A 22,839-nucleotide genomic window follows, 5' to 3' on the forward strand; every position below is an offset into this window, starting at 1 on the left:
CAACTCTGCAGTGCGAAAAAGGTATGAAAAGAAAATACTTCCTTCTGCTTAGCCTCAGAAACATTTCCTAAACATTCGAACTTTGTGATAATCCATATGATTTTGTCTTTGCATTATAATAAGAACAAATACAATACTGTTTACTGTTTAGAAGGAATGACAAAAAACACCAATTACCCAGAAAACCCTATGGGGGAGCATATGCTTTTTGTATGTATTTATTTCATTACAGAATAATTTGAGGTACATAGAAAGCTTTACAGTGACCTTACTTCTATATAATTTTAAAATGAACTGTTAATACATGAGTTACACATGTAGTTCACCTGAATTGTGCACAGTGTCTGAAGCATTTGCATTAGTTAATCTGTGGTAAGTGGCAGCATCAACATTGTTATTTCATAATTTCACAGATTTGTCCAAGGTTTATCCACTAACATTGAGACTCAAAAGCAAAGCAGAAGACTGTTGCAAAAAGTAGCTTATTAAACATTGTAGTTGTCTGAGATGTGCTCCAGCTGCAAAGTGGTAAGACTAATGAAATAATTTTTAAAAGCTGGGACTGTTTAAGAAACATTAGAAAAAGTTTGATCATGTATTCATTACTGTTTCAAATACTAACTTTGGCTTCCCTTCCCCTCTATTTTGCTTCTTTTAGCTCAATACAGAATAGGTATTCTGTCTCCCAGGTCTCATCTTCCCTCCTCTCTCTCCCTCTCACTCCTGTTTCTTCCCACTAAGTAATTTATGAAACTTAGAGAGCCCCTGAAATAAAATGCCGATTCCTAATCCTGGTGGGTTCATTCCAGAAACTGTTAATACAGCATTCAAACCCAGTGAAATTTCTGTGACTATATGTTTCGAATGCAGAATTTTACTCACAGAGCTTCTGTGTATATCTCTACTTTTAGTAGCAGTAATGTAAATTCAGAATAGTTCCAGTAATCTAGTAAATTTGTGGAACTATTATAAAWATACGTCTCAGAGCAGGAGTTTACCCAGTAGCTATGCTTAAACAAAAAAATACTTTGCTACAATATTACTTGCGATCATACTGGTAACAGCTATGCAGAGACGTTCTGTTCAATTCAATGAGAGTCTGGTGCACAGAATAATGGCAGATTAAAAAAAAATTCATTAAAAGCTTGTTACTATAACTACTCAACAGTACTACCATCTCCCCTTCCTGTGCTTTCTTAAGTGTCCCAAGAGTAATGTCACTGAAAAAAGCCCAAAGAAAGATATAATTCTGTCTAAATCCTCTGGGTCCTTTCAAGCAGAAAGCACTCAGTGTCAGCCCAGACACAAAGCAAATCACCCCTGTACCAATCTTAAGCTCCGTGATAATAATAACAAACACATCTATTAAGCAGTCAATGAAATGGCTACTATAAAGCAGAAAAGCAATAGGCCGCTCATGAGCAACAGATAACCAGGATACAACACTCCAAGAGCCAATCAAATGGCACAGGAGAGCTACAGCTTTCATGTGAATAATTTATTCTTTTACCAGTTGAAATTCTACCAGGTACTTATTTACAAGATTTTTTCTTTTTGTGTGTGGACAAAATTTACATCAGCTACTGCACAATTTTATTCATTGATAGGGTATGATTAGCATCCTTCCCATGTTTGCTTAACAGTGCCTATTTTGATCAAATAGGGTTATTCTTTAGCCAATTATTCCTTTGACTTGACTTCCAAGCGTAAACAGAATTTGTACAAATGGCTTTGCTGCAATAGAGATTCTTTTTATGGAACCAGTTAATAGATGGAAATAGTAAATGTCCATCTGCTATTAGCATTTGCTAAAAGGGCTTGTTTCTTCATTCAAGCAGGGATTTAGGTTTAGGTGCAGTGAAGACTTTAGGCATTTCCATGTTAAGCACTGCAATGCCTCTTTGCCAAGGCTTAGGCMCCTCAGAGGAACCCAATCTTCATGCTTAGTCGCCCAGCACAGTAGATGCAGTCAGTCACCTCAGACAGGCACAACAAAAAATACACTGTCTGGAAAGCTTTCTAGAGAAGAAAACTTGCACAACTGCACCAATATGTGATGAAAACACACCTTTTCCCATGCAGGAGCTTGATCCTGGAATCTACCCAGAACTGAGATTGCAGGAGCCTATGTGTGTTTTTGAAGGACTTGCATAAGCTTTTCCTTAAAAATGSGCTATAGGAGGTGGTCCCTATGCTTTTCTCCCAAATAACCATCTAGAGTTAAGAATACATATACATGAAGTGGGAGGCCCAAGTTCAGTCCTTACTCAGCTCAAGGAAATTCAAACCTATGTCCCTTAGCGCTAGACCTTAACAAGAGTATTCTAGGGAGGAAGAAGAAAAACAAATTATTCTCTGCACCTCCTGTTAAAGATGGGAGAAGGGAAGGGCAAGATTAATGGAGAAGAAAGACAACAGAGAGGAGTATGCCTCTCTAGCTAGCCTCAGATCACTCAGTGAGCATGGGCACTTGAATTCTGCTGCCTGGATCACTGCTGAGATTTTTGGCTAATGATTGTATAACACAAAATGCATAAACATTTCAGAGATCAGGGATTAGCATCCAGAAATCCTCCGGTCCAATCAGGTGGTTGGAGATGTGGATTGAATCCTTGCAGGCTAAGAAAGAGAACATGTATCTCCCCCTTCGTATGCAAATGCTCTAGCCTTCAGATTATATAAAATAGCTCTGTTTTAAAAGCAAAAACATACACAAATACATTTTGAGGATGGCCTGGCCCTTTAGTTTTTTTCAAACAAACATATTGCACCAGTGGCTTGTGGGTATCACATCATCTAATTTCAAAGGAGTTTAGGCAGGAGCTACATAGGTGCATAACTGCTTAGATCGGAGCATGCCTGAATGCGTGGAGAAGAACTGCTTAGCACTTCTGCAGGTCAAAGGGATGGTGCTTACCCAGTTTAAGTTAAACTGGAGAGTTCAGCGATGGCCATTTTGGTCCTCAGTGCCTAAAATCTACTTAACCCTGGTTTTTGTACCCAAGTACTATTTTGGACCTGCACTTTACTTGGAACTGAATATATAACTGGGAGGAAAAAAGAAAACAACTCATAGCAGACCTGCCTCAGGCTTACCAGGGAGGCAACAGAGGCCACAGAATAGGAAATGCAGCTAGAAACACACTTCTGTTGTCAGTCGTCAGGCTGCAATTATGCAAAGAGCACACAAAGGAAGTAGGTTTGATTGACAGCTACTAATGAAGACCAGACTCTGCTCTCACTTAGACTGTGTAAACAGTGAAAGTGGCTAGGCACTTGATACAACCTTTCCTAATRATAAAAGCTAGCAAAAATACCACTGCAGGTTTGCAGAATGTTTATTGTTGTAAAGATTATTTCCAAATATATTTCTTCATGATATACAGCAACAAGTATTGGAAGCAAGGAAACATTTCATTCGTTCCTGAAAGTYTGTGGCATATTTTTGCAGCTTAAATCACAGCAACTTCCCAAAACTCATCTGGCAGCATTTTCATGCTTTAGTAGGAATGAAAATGCAAAACTGGCTTGATTCCTCATTATACTGTAGTATAAAGACTATACTACAAAATATTTTGAAATAAGAAATTGTATTGTAAGATAAAACAGACATTTCAGTGTGTATCTCTGGTGTCTCTACTAAACCAAAATCTGGTCTAGCACTTACGTCTTGAGTTTAAGTATGTTCCTAAGTGTTTTACTACAAAACTTGAAAACTTTCTACAGTTATRTGAAAAATCATGCTGAAAGCAAATGCATCATTTTTCTTTCCTGATCAAGCTACAATATTGTAACTTAATTAATAGTCAACATTTCCAAGGATTCCTGCCTGAGAATTAAGTTTATCATTCAGGAAAAAAAAAAAAATTTCTTTGTGTATCCCCAACAAATATGCCATCTGTGGAAMTAAATCGCACTGCACAAGTCTGTACTCAGCCTAAGATAAACACCACACTCTGGAGTCCTACAACTCCCATCTGGGTGATGCTTTCAATTAGCTCACTAGGGAGTCGGCTCACTTGGCTAAGAACTTTTAGGACTGGGCCACTGGTTTCTAGAGAATGGCTAATCAGATCAGCTGTTTTAAAACACTGCACAAGGCAGAAGGGAGAAGAGGAAAAAAATCAGAGAAGGAAAGGAAAGGAAAGAAATATTTATGAACTTCACTGTTCTATTCTTTCTGTGAAGATGCTGTCCCTGAGGACAGAGCCTGCTGTCTTCCTTTGGAACTAGCAATAGGATATAAGAATGTTAATATTCTCTTTAACCGAAACATCTTAAAACCTAAAAAGAACTGCTGTTCTTTGATGTAAGGATCCTCTCTCTTTCTAGATTATGAATCTATACTAGAATTTTGAGTACAAACAATTCCCTTCCATAGTTTGTGCCAATTCCAGGCTGAATTACCAATAGTAAAAACACTGATGCTGTTTTAAGAAAAAGGTTTCTCAGTGATTTACTGTAAAGCTAAAACATTTGCTTTGTCTATTGATTTTTTTTAATATAAAACATAAAAAATAAATGCAAGTGCCCTTTTTAATACAGTATGTCTGTGTGGACATCTTACACTTTTTTGGTTCTGAGTAACTTGACAAAAAGTATGCTCCAGCTTTCCACAGGCAGGAAGAACCTTTGTATCATTTCATCATGTTAGGATGTTGCTCCATAAACAATACTCTCTAAATTTTCAAAATCCAAATGATGGCAAATGTCATCAGCATGTACTGTAATTGATGAGTACTTATTAATTACAGCAATCATTAGATTGAAATAAATAAAGCAATCGCTCAATCAAAAGATAGGGAAACAACATCATGCTAGTGTACAATATAATCAACATGTATAGGACATTCCTGTTTTCCATGTCTTCCTCTGATGGTCTTGCACTAAGTTGGAAAAGTCTCTTGCCCAGGATACTGAACATACAGTGAAATGTTTATGCTGTCTGCAATCAATTTCAAAGAATTTACATTTGTTTTAGGTTAATTTCCTTGACCTGCAGTTAATTAAAGAGCAGTTGAACTACAAAATATTTTCCCCAACTCTGGTGGCATACATGGTGTCATGTAAATCTGTTACAGTCTGAACAGCTTCAGTTCATTTTTGTTATAATTTAAAACCTCTGATAAAAAAAATAATAAAACATTGCCTTTTTATACAGAAATCATCACCTTTTTCAGATAAAGAACATATGAACATTTCATATCTGCTATAACTTGCCACATTTTAAAAAGATGACTTTTTTTTTTATTCCAAATATGAACATGTGGCACACATTTGTGTTGCTTAAAACTTTTAAGTCTGGTATCTGTTAAATCATTCATTGTGGCTGAAATTCCTGGGACCACACAGTGTCATGTCTTCCTTAAAGAATCTATTGCACCAAAAATGAAAGGCTGTAATTCAGGTGATCTTCCTATACTTTTCTAACACAGGAAACAGTTGGCTTAACATAAAAACAACTTCAGTTAAGCTACATTGCCAGCAATGTTTATCACTCAGTATCATCCAGGAGAGAAAACAAATGGCAGAAAAGGCTCCCGCCCAGATTGCAACTATGCGTATACACATGACCAACACTATCAGTAACATCCCGTTATGACACTGTTGTCAGGAATTTTTAGAACACCAGGTGTAAAAGAGTTCTCTAAGATTGGGAATTGGCACAAACATAATCCAGAGATGATCCTTTATAGCAGCTTTTCCTGTCATTTGCTTGGCTTTTCACACACAGCACAGCAAATGCAAGAAGAGTTAAAACGAAGTGGCTCCAGACCAACACCCTGGGAGGGGAGAGGAGCAAAGGGGGAGACCCTTCTCTCTGCTGACATCCCAGAGAGGGTCCCCTCTGCGGGAAGGAGTTTGTGGGTCCCCCACAGCCACAATCCAGCTCCCTGCTTGGGAGGCACAAGCAGGCTGGCCACCTCACAGCGGGAGGGGACCCTCCTGGTCCCCCGCTTTGTCCGACTTCTCRGGCAGGGTGAGCACGAAGGGGAGGAGGACGCCCTTGGCATCTAAGGGGGCTTTGAGAAGCTCCTCATCAAAGGTACCCTTGAGCCCACCGTCTGCCTCCACCTCGCCATCCTGGGCCAGACTGAAGCGGAGGGTGCCAGTCCGGTTGACGCAGTAGATGGTGTTGCCCAAGGCAGCACAGCGGAAGGGCTGGACGGGGCCCCCGCTGGGCCGCAGGCTGGCACACTGGCTCCAGCGCTTGGCCACCGTGTTGTAGCGGAAGACTTCAACACCGCCACCAGTCCCGCCGCCTGGGCCTTGCTCCCCGSCGCGGCCACTGCTCACGTCAAAGCGGTAGATGAAGTTCTTGAAGGCCACCATGTCAGCAGAGCGGCGGCGGCTGCTGTTGTAGGGGCACTCCTGCCACTCATCACGCTTGGGGTCGTACTTGAGCAGGCGGTAGAAGAGGGACCCTCCTGACACGTAGATCTCCCCGTTGCAGGTGGTGGCCTCGTGGGCCACAGCGAATGCGCCCTTGGGCAGGGGCGCCACAGGGCTCCAGCGGTCGGCCCGCGGGTCGTACCTCTCCACGGTGAAGAGGCACTCGCCGCCCACGGCGTACAGGTAGCCGTCCAGGGCCAGCAGCTTGAGCTGCGAGCGGGGCTGGGCCAGCGGGCGCACCTGGCTCCAGGTGTCGGTGAGGGGGTTGTAGCAGAAGACCTTGTCGGAGAGGCGGGCACGGGGCTCGCCGCCCGCCAGCCCCRCCGTGATGCCCCCCGCCAGGAAGAGGTAGTTGTGGAGCACACACATGGCGCAGCCCTTGGCGTTGGCCTCCTCGGGGAGGCGCGTCAGCACCCGCCACTCGCGGTTTGCCTCCTGGTAGCAGTGCACGAGTGCGCCRCCCTCCTCAAGCGACGCCACGGACGAGGGGCTCTGCGGGCGGCTGCTTTCGCGGCTCTGCGGCCGGCTGCTGCCACCTGGCCGCTCGAAGGCGTCACTCACCTCAGCCACGAGCAGGCAGCGCCTCCCAGGCTCCAGGCGACGCTGCAGGATGAGGTCGCGCTCGGCGCCACTGAGGCGGCCGTAGACGCCGGGCTCACGCAGCACTTCCAGGTAGCGGTCGCTCATGAAGCGGTAGGCGGCCTCACGCAGCTCCGCCAGCCGCTGCTTCTTGGCCAGGCAGAGCAGCTGGTAGCAGTTGTCGAGGCGGAGCTGGGCGCGCATGGCCTCAGCGGCACAGTGCAGCGCACAGGGCATCTGGAGCACGCGGGCGCCGCTCACCACCTCGGCCAGGTTGTCGTGGTGCACCTCGCCCATGCGCGCCGTGTACACGTAGTCGATGAGGAGGCGCAGCGCCGCATAGCTCACGCCCTTCACGCGCAGGATGTCGCGCGAGGCACGCGCGCGGAAGTAGTCACTCTTGGCCGCCAGCACCACCTTGTGAGCCCGGATGCGCCGCCCCGACACCTCGATCACCAGGTCGGGCTCCTCGGCTGGCGGGCGCTGCGGGCCGGGCGTCGCAGCCCCAGCCTCGGCCTTGGCGCCTACCCCGGTGCTGTCCGCCGCCTCCTCCACCTCGGTGGCCACGCTGTTGATGTCCCACTGGCTCTGCACCACGCGGTCGGCGTCGGCGTCCACACCAGCGGGCTGCTGCTGCTCAGCGGCGCTGAAGCACAGCGAGGAGCTGAGGCCGCAGGGGGCGGCGAGGGGCACTGGTGGGGCGCCGCGCTCAGCCCTGCTCTCGGCTCTGCTCTCTGCTCCGCTCTCTGCTGCCGCCGCCACGCCATTGCCCTCCATGGTGCCGCGCCTCGGCCGCGACGGCAGCGCTAGCTGCTCCGCAGCACTGCGGCACCCTCCCGGGCGGCTCCCAGCCTGGCGGCAACGGCCATCACCTGYGGGAGCACAGGGCAGAGCTGAGCCAAGCCGAGCTGAGCTGGGCTTCCCGCCGCCGCCCTGCCACCCCAGCCCCCTGAGCTGCCACCCCGCCGTGCCCCCCACCAACACCTGAACCCCTTTCTGGCCACAAAATCGCCACAAAAGCCTGAAAAGCAACTCTGTTTTTTCCTGCTATTCTGCTAAAACTTGAAGCCGTTCGCCTGCATGGCATCCTTCACGGCAGCTGTTCGCTGCGCTGAGGAAAAATACCCTTTGCGACCAGCTACTTGGGACTAGTGTCGTAATTTATTCACCTTTTGCAATGATTTCAGTGGAAGATAGTGCTCATAATATATTCGGGACAGAGATTCCCCCTTAGCCCAGGTTTCCTTGGTGTCGCCTTCGTGAAGGTTTCTTCGTATCGCTGCTTATGACAGGCAGTGCCCCTGTTTAAAGGAAAGTGTAAAAAGTTGGTCAGTTTTAAAATAGATCTATTCTCAGCTTGTTAACTGCAGTTCACTCAGAAGTTTTGGACTATTTTTATAATATCCTAAAGTGACCAAAATTATGCTAATAAGATTCTAATTGTTTACAAAACACATCAGAGGATTTTTTTTTTGTTATGACAAAAGCAATCTGGCTCGTATGCAACAGTATGTAGCTGTACTACATTAGAGATGTGAACCAAACTGTAYAGGGACTAGTTCACGTCAGAAAGATTTAGGACTTCTGCTGGTAAAAAGCAGAAGTGGGTAAAAATCACGAGAGATAATTCGAACATGTTTTTTTTCCTGGGAAAATGGCAGGCCATAGGACATGGCTGAAAGTAGGTTTGCCTTTGTCACACATCACAATCACTACTGAGTTTAATCTTAATTTCACAAATGTAGTTTTTAGAATATAAAAAGTGCTGTTTGTTTGCCTCCTGTTTGTTTAGGAACTTCCCAGTTTTGGTATAAGTTTTGACGAGTTCTATATAAAATTTGTCCAAATGTATTTAATTTCATATAATACGGATCTGTGTTTTTGATTCTATTATTAAGGATGTTAGTAATTTCCATTAAAATTTTATTTAGCACATTTTTCRCAATCCTCAAAAAAGTCACTTCTATGTAAAATACACTTTGTGATTTTCTTTCAGTAGAGACTATTTATTTAGCCTATTAAATTAACATTAGAAAAATCTAACTCTTTTGTGGTTTCTTTCCTGAAAACATAATTGGTAAATGACTTTGTCTGGAAACTCCAGACAGGGAGATGAACCCTACAAGCCCATACTTGCACAAACAAACTTCAGTTACATGGTAGTATCAAGGATTAGGGATTTCTATTTTGTACACTCGCCCTACAAAGGTCTTTGTATTACATCTGAGTACATTCAGTTAGATAAGAAATTGATACTGAGGTTTGATTTCTGGATATTTGAGCCTTTGAGACCGTAACAAGSTTATGAATTTGAAAGCAAATCTAGCATTGTATTCCTTGCTAAAATGAGTACTTTTCAAAAACATTGTGTTTATCATCTGGGTATTTTAAAATCCGRCAGTTACAAACTTTTTATTAAGTTTTACGAACTGTGGGTAGCTTAATAGCAAATTTATTGAGGTCCACACCCAAACTCAGCAGATTAGGCTTTATCATCTTCTGAAACCCATCTCTTTTCTGCAGCTTTATCTAGAAGAGGAGAACTGTGCTGTTCTGGGTATACAGTTGGTGCATATGTGTAAGACACACTGATTCATTAGTAGCTTAAACTGGGTAGCATCCCCGTTGACATTTTATTTTTCAGTGAGGCTTCACAGTACTGAATTTACTATGTAATCATGTTTTAATTTAATTTATTACCCCATAGACACTAAGATTAATCTACTTTCTGTTCCAGGCCTTCCAGAGAATCCCAATGATCAGCTTTGTTCAAAAGCAGTCTCTGTAACCAGCACTTCCAAAATGACAAAGAACAAATGCAGATGGCAAGAAAAATATCTAGAATGTCAGGTCTTGAACTTACTTGTTCTGAGGTACTCTTATATTAAGGAAATTGCTACCAATACAATATAATTTGTAACATAAGTAAATAACTGAAATATTTTGTCTGCTCTACTCTTTCATGCAATCTCTGAGTGCTGTGATGCTCAACTGCATCTTGCTGCTATTCTGGATAGCTTGACCTCCTCCACCGCTAACACTTAAAAGGTGTTAATATGCTTTCCCCCATAGCTGTCAACATTATGATCCTTCCAGGATCCAGACACCTCAATTCTGTGACCACTTGTCTTAAATTTCTTCTCTTCATGACTTACATCCCCCTCTACAGGAAGGAACAAGCAGCTTTAGATAGTTTCAAGCTCTTAGTCTACTACTTGATTTTGAAAGTGAAACAATAAAGAAAAAATGAAAGGAAATGCTACTGAAAATCAAAAGTGTGACTGAGTGAATGTGGAAAGTCAACAAACAGTAGCTGTAATATAATTATAAAACCAATAATATCTATGTATGTTGAAATGTGTTTCCTGCATCATGTCTAAAAGGAAAATCACCAATTATAACACCCAAAGTTGTTAAAAATGCTGTCCAGAAAAAGTGGTCTCTGCAACTTTCTCAAGTGATGAAAATAAAAAGGGTGAGATCCTCCTCAAGCACAGTAATCATACCTTTTCACATATTCAGATATCTGCTTGGCCTAGAAGTTCGACTTGCCACTGAAACATAATTGTGAAAGAAGCTACCACCCACCACTGTCCTAACAAACACCTATGTTAACATCCTCTTGAGCAATCAAAATGAGGAAGGAGGACTGGTGGTGCAGCTTGGTATATACCAAGCAGAAGAATTCTAAAGAAAATGATGTCTTCTGGTGTATTTATAGCTAACTACCACGAATATGTCAAAATTCATGCTGAGCATAAGGAGGATTTGAATCAAAATATCACATGCAATTTAGGCAACAAAGAACGCTACAGGGAAGCTGAAGATCTAAAAAAGCTACAAGCGAGGAGGACTTTGTAAATTACAGACCAGTGACTACTGTAGCAATCTCAGCACTTTTGCCTAACTCAAAACAACATATAAGAATTGCACAAAGATAAAATTGAAAAACAATTCAGAGAAGCTATGGAACCTTTCCATTATCGAGCAACATGACTGATTCACAGTTAAAATGTCATGAATTTACTATAAAACAGRAAGAAGCTGAAATGGGCTGATGGAAATACACTGAATTCCTTCTTCTTCTGTTAGCAGTTAGGATCAAACAGCCATATTTTTTTTTCCTAATCTACATTGATGGAAGTGTTGCATTGCTGTTTTGGTGCCACAGAACATTCTCGAATTATGGAATTGAAGAAGATAGTTGAATTTATAACTTTTCCAAGTCAAAAAGATCTGAACTCCTATCAGTCTAGCTTGGCTTAAAACAAACTTGGTTTTAGCACTTTTGTCAAAACTTGCAAACAAGATAGGTACTGGAAAAGGAAGCAAGCTGTTTAGAATACATGGCATGTGTGGGCTGATGTCACCTTTTATACTGGGGACTCTTAAGACAAAAGCTGGATTACATGGACTGAAACAGTTTTCATTATCATGGGTTTGGTCCAGAGATGATGTAATGTTAATGGACAGAGGAACAGCCAACAAACATGAACTATATTTACAGACTTGGCAATGACACATTTGCAGTATCCTGGATGTGTGCCCCCAATCTCAGATGCTGTGACACATTGCTGCAGTTACACAACAGATAAGATGTAGCTTTTTCTGAGAGAGGAGCTATAGTGAAGAGCTGCAGGTAAGGTTTCCTGGCATTGCATTCAGTTGGCAGTTCTTCTGATAAAATCTAATTAAATGCTTGTTTTGGATTGTTTTTTTTTTGTGTGTGTGCAGTGCCAATAACCTCTGACCAAAACACTGTCCTCCAGGCAAGACCCACTTTCTCTGGGGAATATGTGCATGTGGGAGGAACTGGGTTATTGCTCTCCAGTTCACAAACGGAAACTACTCTGACTCAGCTCCAGGGTAAATTAGAGCAGTGCTTCCCCTAACCTAAGAAACGCTAATTTATATAAACAGGCTAACCTCCCCAAGGGACCATACACCAGTTTAGAACTGACAGAATGCACTTCTGCTCCACCTTAGTCCAGGAGATGCTTTTATAAAAACTTGTTCTGCCAAATTTTACCCCAGCAGAGAGTTCCCTCAGGACAAGGGAGTCATCTGACTTTTGAGACAATTAAGGAGTTCAATAAGGCAGGATCAGAAGGGAGAAAACATCCCTTGTATTTATTTAAGCAAATTAAAAGAAGACTGTTAAAAGTAGAATTGGCCAGTACTATCACAGAGTGAAGACACCCAGCTCCAATCTAGGAGAACAGAAAATCTTCTGGTGGGCAGAGGCAAGTGTAAAGAGGTTTGCATGCTTATAAAAATGGTCTGATAGCCTTCTGCTTCTTTAGCAGATTTGTGAAATCTGAAAAAAAAGTCTTTTCCTAACTGGTGAAAACATTCAGAACCTAAATAGAGATGCCACTTCTCTGAAAGGGTTTGCAGCACTTAAGTCTTGCATTCTACTACAGTTTAAAACCCCAGATCTTAATTGTTGGATTAACCTCCTACTTTTAAGGAAAAAGAATGATTTTCAATGACTCACCCCTAGAAAATTTTCAGGAAGAATTAACTTTTGTTCTGTTCTTTTTCTTTTTTTTTTTTAATTAGGAGTGGTCAAAATTGGGATTACAATCCAATCCAATCTTATTGTTTTACTTACCTACTGTATGTATGTCTTTTAAAGTATTGCATCCAAAGTCAAGTTGCCTATGCAGCTTTCTTGTGACCTCTCACAGTGCTATAATCTTCTCAGAACATTTAATGGAGGTATGAATTCTTTCATCTCATAACTGCAAAATTTCCATACAACCATAATGAAAAATAAACACCTAAGAAATGCAGTTTCTGATTACAGACCACACATGAAACATGTGGGTAGCAGTTCTTCATCAGGAATTCAGAGGAAGAAAAGGATGCATGTGTCACAGGGAGGAAGTCAGTCGTAATAGAAATATTATCAAAATCTTGATGAAAGAGCTATTGTAGTTAGCAAATGAAAACTAAAAATATACAAGTTTTAAACAGTCATCATAACCAGAGAAAAGCTTTCATAACAGTAATATGTGTAGGGATGAATGTTCTCCAAAAAGGAAAATATTTTTTTGAGTTCCTTCCAGTTTAGACTCTTCAGAAGTAGTTAGGCAAGATCAGTGTCTCTTAGGAATTCTCACACCAGAAAGGAAATAACACTCCCACAAAAGCAAAAGTTAGCAAAGGTTAAATACAAGTCCTCTCTAATATCTCTTAGAAGAAAGAAAGTCTAACAAACACAAAAAGAACAGTCAGAAACAAGATTTTAAATGATTACRGTACCTTTGGGGAAAACTCCAGAGGCAGCATCTGTGTCACTAATGCACTATGGAGCAGGAGATAATGGCATGGCAATACCATACTGAACATATTAAAGCTTTTTAGGGAGAATTGCTGCTAGTTCTAGAAACTGCCCTGCAATTACAGTTTTAGACATATGGTGAGAGCATGTAGTCATATCTGTGATAAACTGAAGTTTGGTTTCTTTCATCGTATCTGGGCACAGCTAATACCACATTACACAAAAAGCTGTATGCAACATACCAGCATAATGCTGCACCCAAAAGGGTGAATGCAGTTCTTGAATGTGTAAACTGGGAAATCATGAGTAACAGTAGGGAAAAGGTTACCTTTTCATCTATGGCATTAGTAGGCTGAGAGTGGAGTATTATGTTTTGCATGCATGTATGTACATATGTTCCAGGGTCTACCTTTTGGAAGTGCTAATGAAAAATCAGAGAGGACAGAGAAAAGTACCAAATGGTTTAAGAGCTAGAGAAAAACACGTCAGTGAGAGACTCAGAACAGACAAGATTACTCTGACCGCACACTGCGTCTGCCAGACAGCCCAGCTCCTGAGCAAAAAGGTGGTACCTAGCTTGGGTACCACCCCACAACCACACTTCTGTGGCTTTGGAGAGGCGCTGGCTTGTGCTAGTAGCTTGGTAAACAGGTAGAACAAGGCTCTGTCTGCCAAGAACTAGAGTGCAGACACTTCTTAAGGGCTTAATATGTTTATTTTGTGACTTCATTACTGTGTACAAGTGTAGACATACGAAAATGCTGCATACTGCTGGCCTTCTTAGGCTAATGGAGAAAGGCCTAAACAAGCCAGTGAGTGGAAGCTTAAGCAAAGCAAGATATTTATACCACTGAGGTAAAAAAAGATTACCATAGCATATCATGGATACTGAAAGTTTGCATGAATTCATGGGGAGACTGAAGGACCATTTCATGGAAGAGAAATCTACTGAAGGTTACCAAATACATACCAAACACTAAAACTACATCCAGTGAAGGATCCTGAACTAGAAAATGGTCAGAGAATATTAATATTCACAGATAAATCAGTATCCCATAGGGAAATACACATTTTTACCCTGCTTTTACATGCTTCTCTATATATTGTATGATGGTTACTGTGGGAGGCAGGATACTGGGCTAACTCCAGGATACTGGACCTGACTCAGGAAGACCCTTATTCTCATCTGAGGAGTCTGAAACAAATGCTCAAGGAAAGTGCTAGATTATTTGTCTCTAGATGTTCTCAAATCAGGAGTGAATGACTTGCTGGAAGGCACTTGGCCAAACACACACAGCTGGTCTCAGTTGGGGGGAATGAAATTTAACAGGATCAAACTAGTTGATCTAGTGATCCTTTCTGACCTTAAATTTTGGAAATTGCCGTGCACCAGGACTATTCATGTTGAGCAAAACAGCAGTTTGTACGACTAAAAGCCTGGTTTTGGTGTTAGTGTGGKGAACCATCATGATGTTGACCACAGAAATGCTTTTCAGCATCAAGCGGTGTTGTAAACAAATAATTGCAAAAATGTTCAAAGTCTCTGAGAACACTTTAGTAATGTTGACACTAACAAAGAAGGAGGAAAATATCCACTGAAGTCTGTAAAAGCCAAATCAAGAAAATCAGCAGATTTCTTTAAACAGATTTCGGAAAATCAAACAACAGTCAAGTTTTGTTGTAGTTTCCAGACTATCAGGAGTCCATTTGCTCCCAATGAATTTACTTCATTTTTGCAACACACCCACTATGTATTGCTCTTCAATAGAGAAGATGAGTCAATATAATTGGAAGAATAATGCCTTACTAAAGATGGGCCAATATATTTGGAGAATAATTCCTTACTTAAGAWAAAACTAGATTTTGCTTTTAATATCATTATGGAAAGGACATACAGATTAAAGAGCTGAAAGTACTGGAGAKCTGTCAAAGTATGTCACCATCGTGCTTGAGAAAGAAAGAATTTGACAAGTAACAATATACTTCAAAGGAAAGCTAACAAAACCCCATTCTTCTGATACTTATGCCTAGGAGAGTCATTCCTTTTCCTTAAAAGAAAGCTTCTAGAGAAAAGAATAATGAAAACACATTTTTTTTCCCCAGAAAAACTCTAAATCAAGCACTCAGGGGGGGRAAATCTTTTAGAGACTGAACTGCCTCAGTGATTTCAGGGAAAATTAAGTAAATGATGCTTAGAGAGGTAGAGGTCTCTCAGAGACACAGTGAATGGTGTTCTTCTCACTTCTGGAGGTCATGTGTTGTTTCTTTGCTATTTTTACCCAGATACCTTTTCAAGCATGATGTTTTCAATCACTCTAGCTCAGAATTAGGGTACTTCTAGTCAGGTTTACAAAATAGTTCCAGATTTCTGCAGACATTATCTCTACACAGACTTTGGACTGATTCAAAGAGGTGCGGGGTCAACAGAGGCGCCACAATTCTAAATGTGGCAAAGGCCAACATTTATATGGCAGATGGCACTGCAACAGAGAGAGACCTAAGACACCAGCTCAGATAGCAGGAACAGTCTAGCACGACAGCACAGAGCCCATACTCCCTAATTTGTCAGGAAGCAAAAGCTTGCGCAGGCTTCTGTCTGCCATGGCAAGAATGTGCTATGTTGGGCCTTTAACTGTGAACTATTAGGTGACTCACAGGAGTCTGATGCTTTACTATTATTAATTCCTGGAAATCAGGCCAAGGCAGAGAGATATGTTGGAGGCCTGGGGCCATATCCCTACATAGAATTGATCTGTGGGTAGGATGCACATCCCAGTTCTCCTGCATAGGCACAGACAAATGGATTTTGTGTGTCTGAACTGTACTGCACTGTACTATTGATCTGTAACCAGCTCCTGTAGTGCAATCTGGAACATACAGACAGGCTCACCTGCAGTCTGTGGGTACATTTATGTGCCAATTGATTGGGATCCTCAAAAGCTAGCATATGAGACCTACCAAGGGCTAGTCAATAGAGAAATACTAAAGACTGATGATGAAGTGCTCAACTCATGCAGCCAGGAGGTGGTAATTCTTGCTTTGGGTGCCTTAGACCAGACTCCTCTCCAAAAGAAACCTAAATTATTTTAAAAGATAGCAATACTGACTGCTGCTGCTGCTGCTACCTCCCCTTTCACTACAATGATTAGAGCACTGACCAAGCGCATGGGAAACTTGCTGATGTTCCTTCCTCTGTCTGACAGGCTTGAAACCCTCAATTGCGAAAYGAGTGCCCTAAGGATCAAGCCCTGGACTATAACAGAAGGTTGGTTACTCTCCTTCAGCCTAAAGCTATATTACTTTGTATAGAAACAATCAAAATGTTACCAAGGGAGAGAAAGAAGAATCTTGGGTTCTGTTCCCTGATGTATTTCTGACTCTTCAAATTAAAAGGCAAAGTAAAAGTGAAAATGATTCTTGGAGCAGGGCTTGGAAGCCAGGACTCTCCCATCATCCACCTGGCTGGTTGAATGACCAGGCAAGAATCAGGGATGATCCCTCTTCCTTCTCTTCTAATCCATCTTGAATTCTGTATGCAAGCAAAATACACGAGATGATAGGTTATTTGGATCTACCATAGCATTCCTCCGATTTACTGGGAGTACCATAATATCAGGAATATGCAACAATGCTAAATAACAAAATAATTTGCTGCATTAATGGCAAAATCTACCTGTTTTACTACCCTGATAGTTAATTTTTTTTCTTATATTTTCTTATTTTCTTATATTTTCTTATACATATTTTAAATTATGTTTTCATTAGATTTCAAAATTATTTATTTTTAAAAGACAAATGCATGTTAAATGGAAAAATAATTAACTTCTTAATGTACAAACTAATCAGGTGCTTCTAACATATACATACCTAGGAAGGGTGAGTCTCTGACTCTGCAGCTCTTTCATAGCCATGTTAATATTTAGTCCTGCATTTTCTTTTCATTTTCAAATCTGCTGACTTTGCAGCATTTTGGTCCCTAAAATAACATACTTTTTTTAGTTTTCCTGGCTTAAACAACAGGTGGTAAAAACAAAAGCATGCAAGGGAATGTACTGTGCATGTTCTAAGCAAAACAAATGGAAGAGCAGTTTACCGGGTGATTGTTTTTGTCCACTGCACCTCCAGCTGTAGAGAACATCTGGAGACACCAAACTAGCTCCTCAGCTGCTGTGTACTGGCCCCGTTCCATTGCCTTCTGTGGGGCAGGGCTCAAACATACTAACTTGGAATGTGATCCATCATGTCTTGTGCTAAGATTAAAAAACACTTTTGCTGATTTCATGGCAGAAACACACGCCAGAGTCTTAGGCACTTTGGTGGCAAGACTCTACTGTCAGAAAAAACAGTAGGCTATCAGCACTGACCTCCCCAAGCAATGGTTTTAATAGCAACTATATAGCTGAGGGCTTATCAAAATATAAGGCTACTCCATGCAGTCAGCAGAACTGAACGGAGAGAAAAGAGAAATTTGAGTGAAATGCATGCTGTTTACATTACAACAGAAGTTAACCATAGACCAGAAGGGGACAGTTGCTGACCAATCTGGGACAGAAAGACAACAGGTTCCTATTAAAATACTATTATTTCCATGGTTTGACACTTTATGCATTTGTTGTGTAACATACCTTTTTACTATAATGCGAATTTCATATGCTGAGTTTGGGTATTCTGGAAAAAGCTTTCTGGCTTTACTGATTCCTCTGTCTTTGACGATACTCATTTTTTAGATTTGTAATTTAGTGCAAGTGATTCAATATTTTCCATGATATATATATTTTTCTCATTTAATAGGGCAGTTTGGTAACACTTAAGATTCCTGAATGAAAGGACAGAAAGGACTGCCTGGTTATCTTATTCCTGCAAGAACAGGCCAAAGAATTTCACTCCTGCATCAAGCCAATAACCTTTGGTTAAATTAGGTCAAAGTGTTCTTCTGTTCTRATCATCTGTCTCAAAGCTATATGGTTTCTCTGTTTTGGGTAATGACCTCACTGGAAAATCAGGTGTCAAATGGATCATCTTGGAGATGCTGAAAAAATACACAGGCTACTCTTCACTTTGCACTTAACTTTTGCTTATTCAGCCCTTTTTTTATCTGCTGACTTGGCAGCATTCTGTTTTCCCAAAACGATCTGTGCTCTTTTTGAATAGACACACAGACTGACAGCATAATCATGAATCAGGATGATGTTGATCACAGCTATTTTAGGATTATCCCACCTGCTTTTTGACTTCCTTATACAGAGAAGTAAAGCCTATAGTAAGGCTGGCTAAACTACATGGCTCTTTCAAATGCTACAGGTACAACCTTGTTAATAAATGCAATTAAATTTGCATCATGTGAGGCAGCGATGATGTTTTCCTTGCACTTGCTAGGTAGCACCCAGGGCAGAGCCGAACTGAGTCAGGACCTGGGGATCTGGAGTAAGAACTAGGACTTTCAAATCAGGACCTGGGGCAGAAAAGGGGTTTGGTTTTGTGGTTACGATTTGGGAAGTGTGAGAAGCACAGGTTTGAGGGTCTTGGTCTGTGGCTCTTGACCATTTTGAGATTTTGATATTTTGCTCACAGGTCAAGAAGTCTGGCTGCCTTTAACTAGGAAGAGATTTTTTTCTTTCTTTTCTGACATTCCTCCTCAGAGCATATACTAAGGCTTTCAGACACTACTCTGAAAAGTCATCTGACTCTGGGGGTGCAATAAAATTACTTATGTCCCCATAAAGCTGCATAATATCTTAACAGGGACACAGTCCAGGCACTGGGCTAACGTATGAACAATCTAATAGATCCTTGCAACTCTGTTGTCCAACATCAAGGCATTCTGAGCTTCTGTCACAGATGTAGGAGACCAACAAACAAGTGGTACAGGCCTCAACCTGACCAGCCAGAAGCAGCACCAGTGGATATTATCATATGAACATACATGAACAATCTTTGCTCTCCTTTTCCTACACCACAGTGTAAAACTCTCAGGAAAAAGGCTACCGATTAACTTCAAAGTTCACAAGCAAATGACATTTACTTTACTGCTTCTGCACTTGCTGTGAAAAACAAACTCCTTCAGAACGGTTATCAAGTTGTTATTAAACAAGAAGTATATTGTAGTTTTACTGCCCATTTTATCTAAGTTTCACATAGCTTTTTGATAGGGTCAGAGTCTCACATCACCATAAATCCCATCCCTGTTGTAGTCAAGGGAAATTTTCTATTAAATTCTCTAGCATCAGGACTTCCTACACTGTATGTACATAGAAACGTGTATGATAGTTTCTTTTAAACTGAGGCGATTCAGGGAGTTGCAGCAAAGGAGAGATGAAGGAAAACTACAGGATAAGAGGAAAGCTTTCCCAGGAAGAAGATTTGTCTTTGAATGACTGAATCAGAACGTTTATTGTTAGCATACCATTCTCACAGCAAAGGGCTGGTTTTCAGTTCTTTCCATCTAAATCTTTAAAACAGGTCGCAGAAATAAGAGTTATCTCGAGGGCTCAGGGCCTGTTGTTCGATATACTTGCAAGGAGGGGAGAGAGGAAAGCAAAACTGCTTCCAAGTTAAAAAAAAAAAAAAAGACTGCAGACCCCTTACAGGTTGATATTCTGAAGTGGTTCAAAAGTCCAGGAATGTGTTTCAGCACTTAGGATCCGCATGCAAAGCTTAGCACTCTGCTCTTTAAATACTCCTGCCGGAATCAGTGTCCAGAACACAGACAAAACGGCTTTTGCTAACCTGTGAATGTGTGTGTGTAAAATAATTTCCATACTACTAATCAGTGCAAATCATGTTGTTACAAACAACATACCAGCATGGCAGCTGCTTGTCCAACTTACATAGACTTGTGTGGAAAGGCTGCGGTTTCTGGCATGTTTCCACGTGAAATAAAAAAGGCTGTCAAGCAGCCTGTTTTAGCCAGAAGCACGGCAATGGCAGCTTGTGAAACACTGCACCTGAAAAGCATGTATGTGACACATCTTTCTTCTCCCTCTGACGCATAGTGCAAAATCTGTTCAACTACTGTTTTTTTTTCAGTTTTGCATTAAATAAACAGATCTAACTGATCATGAATTCCTGCCATCCTCATTGATGAGCTATAAGAAACTAGATACCAAATGTGCAGTGTAGGACAAAGGATCTAGCCAACACTTTTTTGTATTAATAGTCAGTCACTCGCATTATTATTATACAATACTGACCCAATCCTGTAATTATTTCAAAGCCAAAACTACCAGTTAGCGTCCAACCAGCATTTTAAGATGAAGACAGAGAAAAGGCTACAGAATTGTCACCACTGTCTAATAAAAACTTTACTACAGTCTCAGTCCTGCAGGGATTTAAGTGCACACCTGGCTTTGATCACAGGAGCAGCCCATTCATTGTGCTAATGCTGAACTGTGCATACATGTAAACTGAGTGTTTGCTTAAGCCACTGCAGGAGGAAGGCAAAATCTCTGTCTGTTCACTATAGGGTCCCGTGATTGCTGGTGCTGGCACAGGGAAGAGGGCAGGAATGTATGGCCCAGGATAGGRATGGAGCAGGGTCCCTTCCCCTTTCAATGACAGCTCAGCCACATTTCAGGTTAAACTGGCTGTCAAATCCTGAACTCCTGTAAAGTAATTATTTTTCAATAAAGGGAACTAACCATGCCTGTTCTCTGATAAAATAATACTGACACTAAAAATGAAGCAGAAAGAACAGATGATGACAATGACATTAAGTAAAACAGCAGATATAAGAACTGTCATGTCCCAATAAGGCTAATAAGACTAAACACAATGAAAATGAGCTGATTTTTAATGAGTATTTCCATGTGTCTAAATATATCAGCAGTAGAAAATGACTTCTCAGCTTCTGTTCATGGGAAAGAAACAGCCTCCTAACTGCAATGCTGCAGAATCTCAGTTGGTAGAAATAGCAAAATCTCTGCAAAACCCATACAGGATCTTGTAAGACCAAAAAAAAAAAAAAAAAAAAGAGTTTAATCCTGTTCTAAAGAAATTGCACCATTGCCTTTCATATTTTATTACATCCATCTTTAGCAGCCAGCTGCCCCTAATATCCTCTTGCAATAGAATACTTTAGGATGCTGAACGCTCCAGTAAGCAGCTCTGGATCCAGTCATCTAACCACATCCCTGTCTCTAAGGTAACCTAGGCCAGCCCTAAATACTATAAACATGCTTTACTATGGGATAGTTAATGGCTTTCACTGAATGCACTTGACAAATAATCGTGATCTAATATTTACTGATGTTTCAAATCTACCTATATTACAGGCTTAAAACATCTGGTTGTAGAAAAAGCTTTGGCTATTATTTTAATTTGGATTTTTTTTTCTTTACATAAGAAAGTGCGGTAAACAAATCAGAAGCAAGGAGGCTGTTAACGCTTTCAGTCTTTTTGCATTGTCAGGCAAACTCCTGCAAACTCCAACTCCTAAGAGTGTCATCACGGACTTCAGTGCCACCATCGCCTGAGTTAGGGAGGGCTGGGGCAGGCAGGGGTCAGCCCTTGGCACATCCRCTGGTTCCCATCAGACCGTGCCATTAGCACTGGATGACAGGAGGGCCCCACTGGCGCGCCTTAGATGTCCTAATTAAAGAGTGAATGAATAGTGTGTGATGGGCCCTGGGAAGGGGAGAATGCAGAACTGGCAGGAGAGGTGATGGGCTGGAGAGTTACATTAGGGAACAAACATTGCTTTGTCAATACTAGTGACAATTTAATTATCATTTTCCACAAGCACTCCATTTAATACCTTTTCAGGAGATGGATGGTTAAATCTGTGAAAAATGGAGGAGCTCCTTAGCTTCTCAGATCATATAAAATGATTGTTCTATTTTATTACTTTTCTATTTTTTATTGCCCTACTTTTTTCTAGCTTTTTGTTCTAGTTTTCTATTGTTCAATTTAATTGCTGTGGAAAAGCTTTACTCAATAATATTTCTGTGAGTATTTTATTTATTTATTTGCCCTGATGGGCAAAAAAGGTGGCTACAGAAATTTCAGTGCTACGTGTTAAGTTTGGGGGTTGGATTGTTTTTTTCCTGTTGTTTTTGAAAGACCAGACATAAAAGCCTATTTACTTCAGACAAATATAATTCTTTAGGACTTCTCTTCAGGCATTGCCACCTTCCATGCTGCAAAATCAGTTGTATGTGTACACCAAAGGCTTGTACCATTCATGTGCTTTTAGTAGGCTGGGGAAGGATGCTATAAAAAATTTACAGTGGGAAGAACCTGCAATGCTGCTGTTACGCATCCTGAAACATTAGTGCGAAGAGGTTGAATCACTCAGATTTCTAACAGGTCAGCGGGAGCTAACGCGAAGACGAAGCGCGGCCCCGGCTTTGGCTCGTCAGCGACGGCGGGAGAGGGCCGAGAGGCTCCGCCGGCCGGGCGGCAGCACGCTCAGTTCCTGCCACCCGGGCAGGCAAGTGGATTAACGGGGACGGACGGAAGAGAAAAGCACGGTTACACCTGACAGAAGGCCAGATCCCCGCTAATAAACACAGCCACCGTGGTGCCGCGGTGGGGGCTCTGCGCTTCGCTGTTGGCCAGTGCTGGCGCCAGTGTCCCCAGGACGT

At 41.6% G+C, this 22,839-nt stretch overlaps 1 protein-coding gene across 2 annotated transcripts in view; it reads right to left on the bottom strand.

Annotated features, from left to right (window-relative positions):
* Window positions 1-211: 211 nt before the first annotated feature.
* The window catches only part of KBTBD11 (kelch repeat and BTB domain containing 11), a 32,943-nt gene continuing 10,315 nt past the window's right edge, over window positions 212-22,839 (bottom strand). The window contains exons 1-3 of one of the 2 annotated variants that reach the window (XM_026072059.1): window positions 17,126-17,152; window positions 8,142-8,273; window positions 212-7,844 (exon numbers count right to left, since the gene is read on the bottom strand). In XM_026072059.1, the coding sequence (XP_025927844.1) occupies window positions 5,926-7,749 (1,824 nt within the window). In that variant the 5' untranslated portion in view covers window positions 7,750-7,844; window positions 8,142-8,273; window positions 17,126-17,152 and the 3' untranslated portion in view covers window positions 212-5,925. Of the gene's footprint in view, window positions 7,845-8,141; window positions 8,274-17,125; window positions 17,153-22,839 lie in introns of those variants that run through there. The other variant, XM_026072058.1, reaches the window with a different exon arrangement.

This window comes from Apteryx rowi, unplaced genomic scaffold (assembly GCF_003343035.1).
Source record: "Apteryx rowi isolate R43461 unplaced genomic scaffold, aptRow1 scaffold_335, whole genome shotgun sequence".
NCBI lineage: Eukaryota > Metazoa > Chordata > Aves > Apterygiformes > Apterygidae > Apteryx > Apteryx rowi.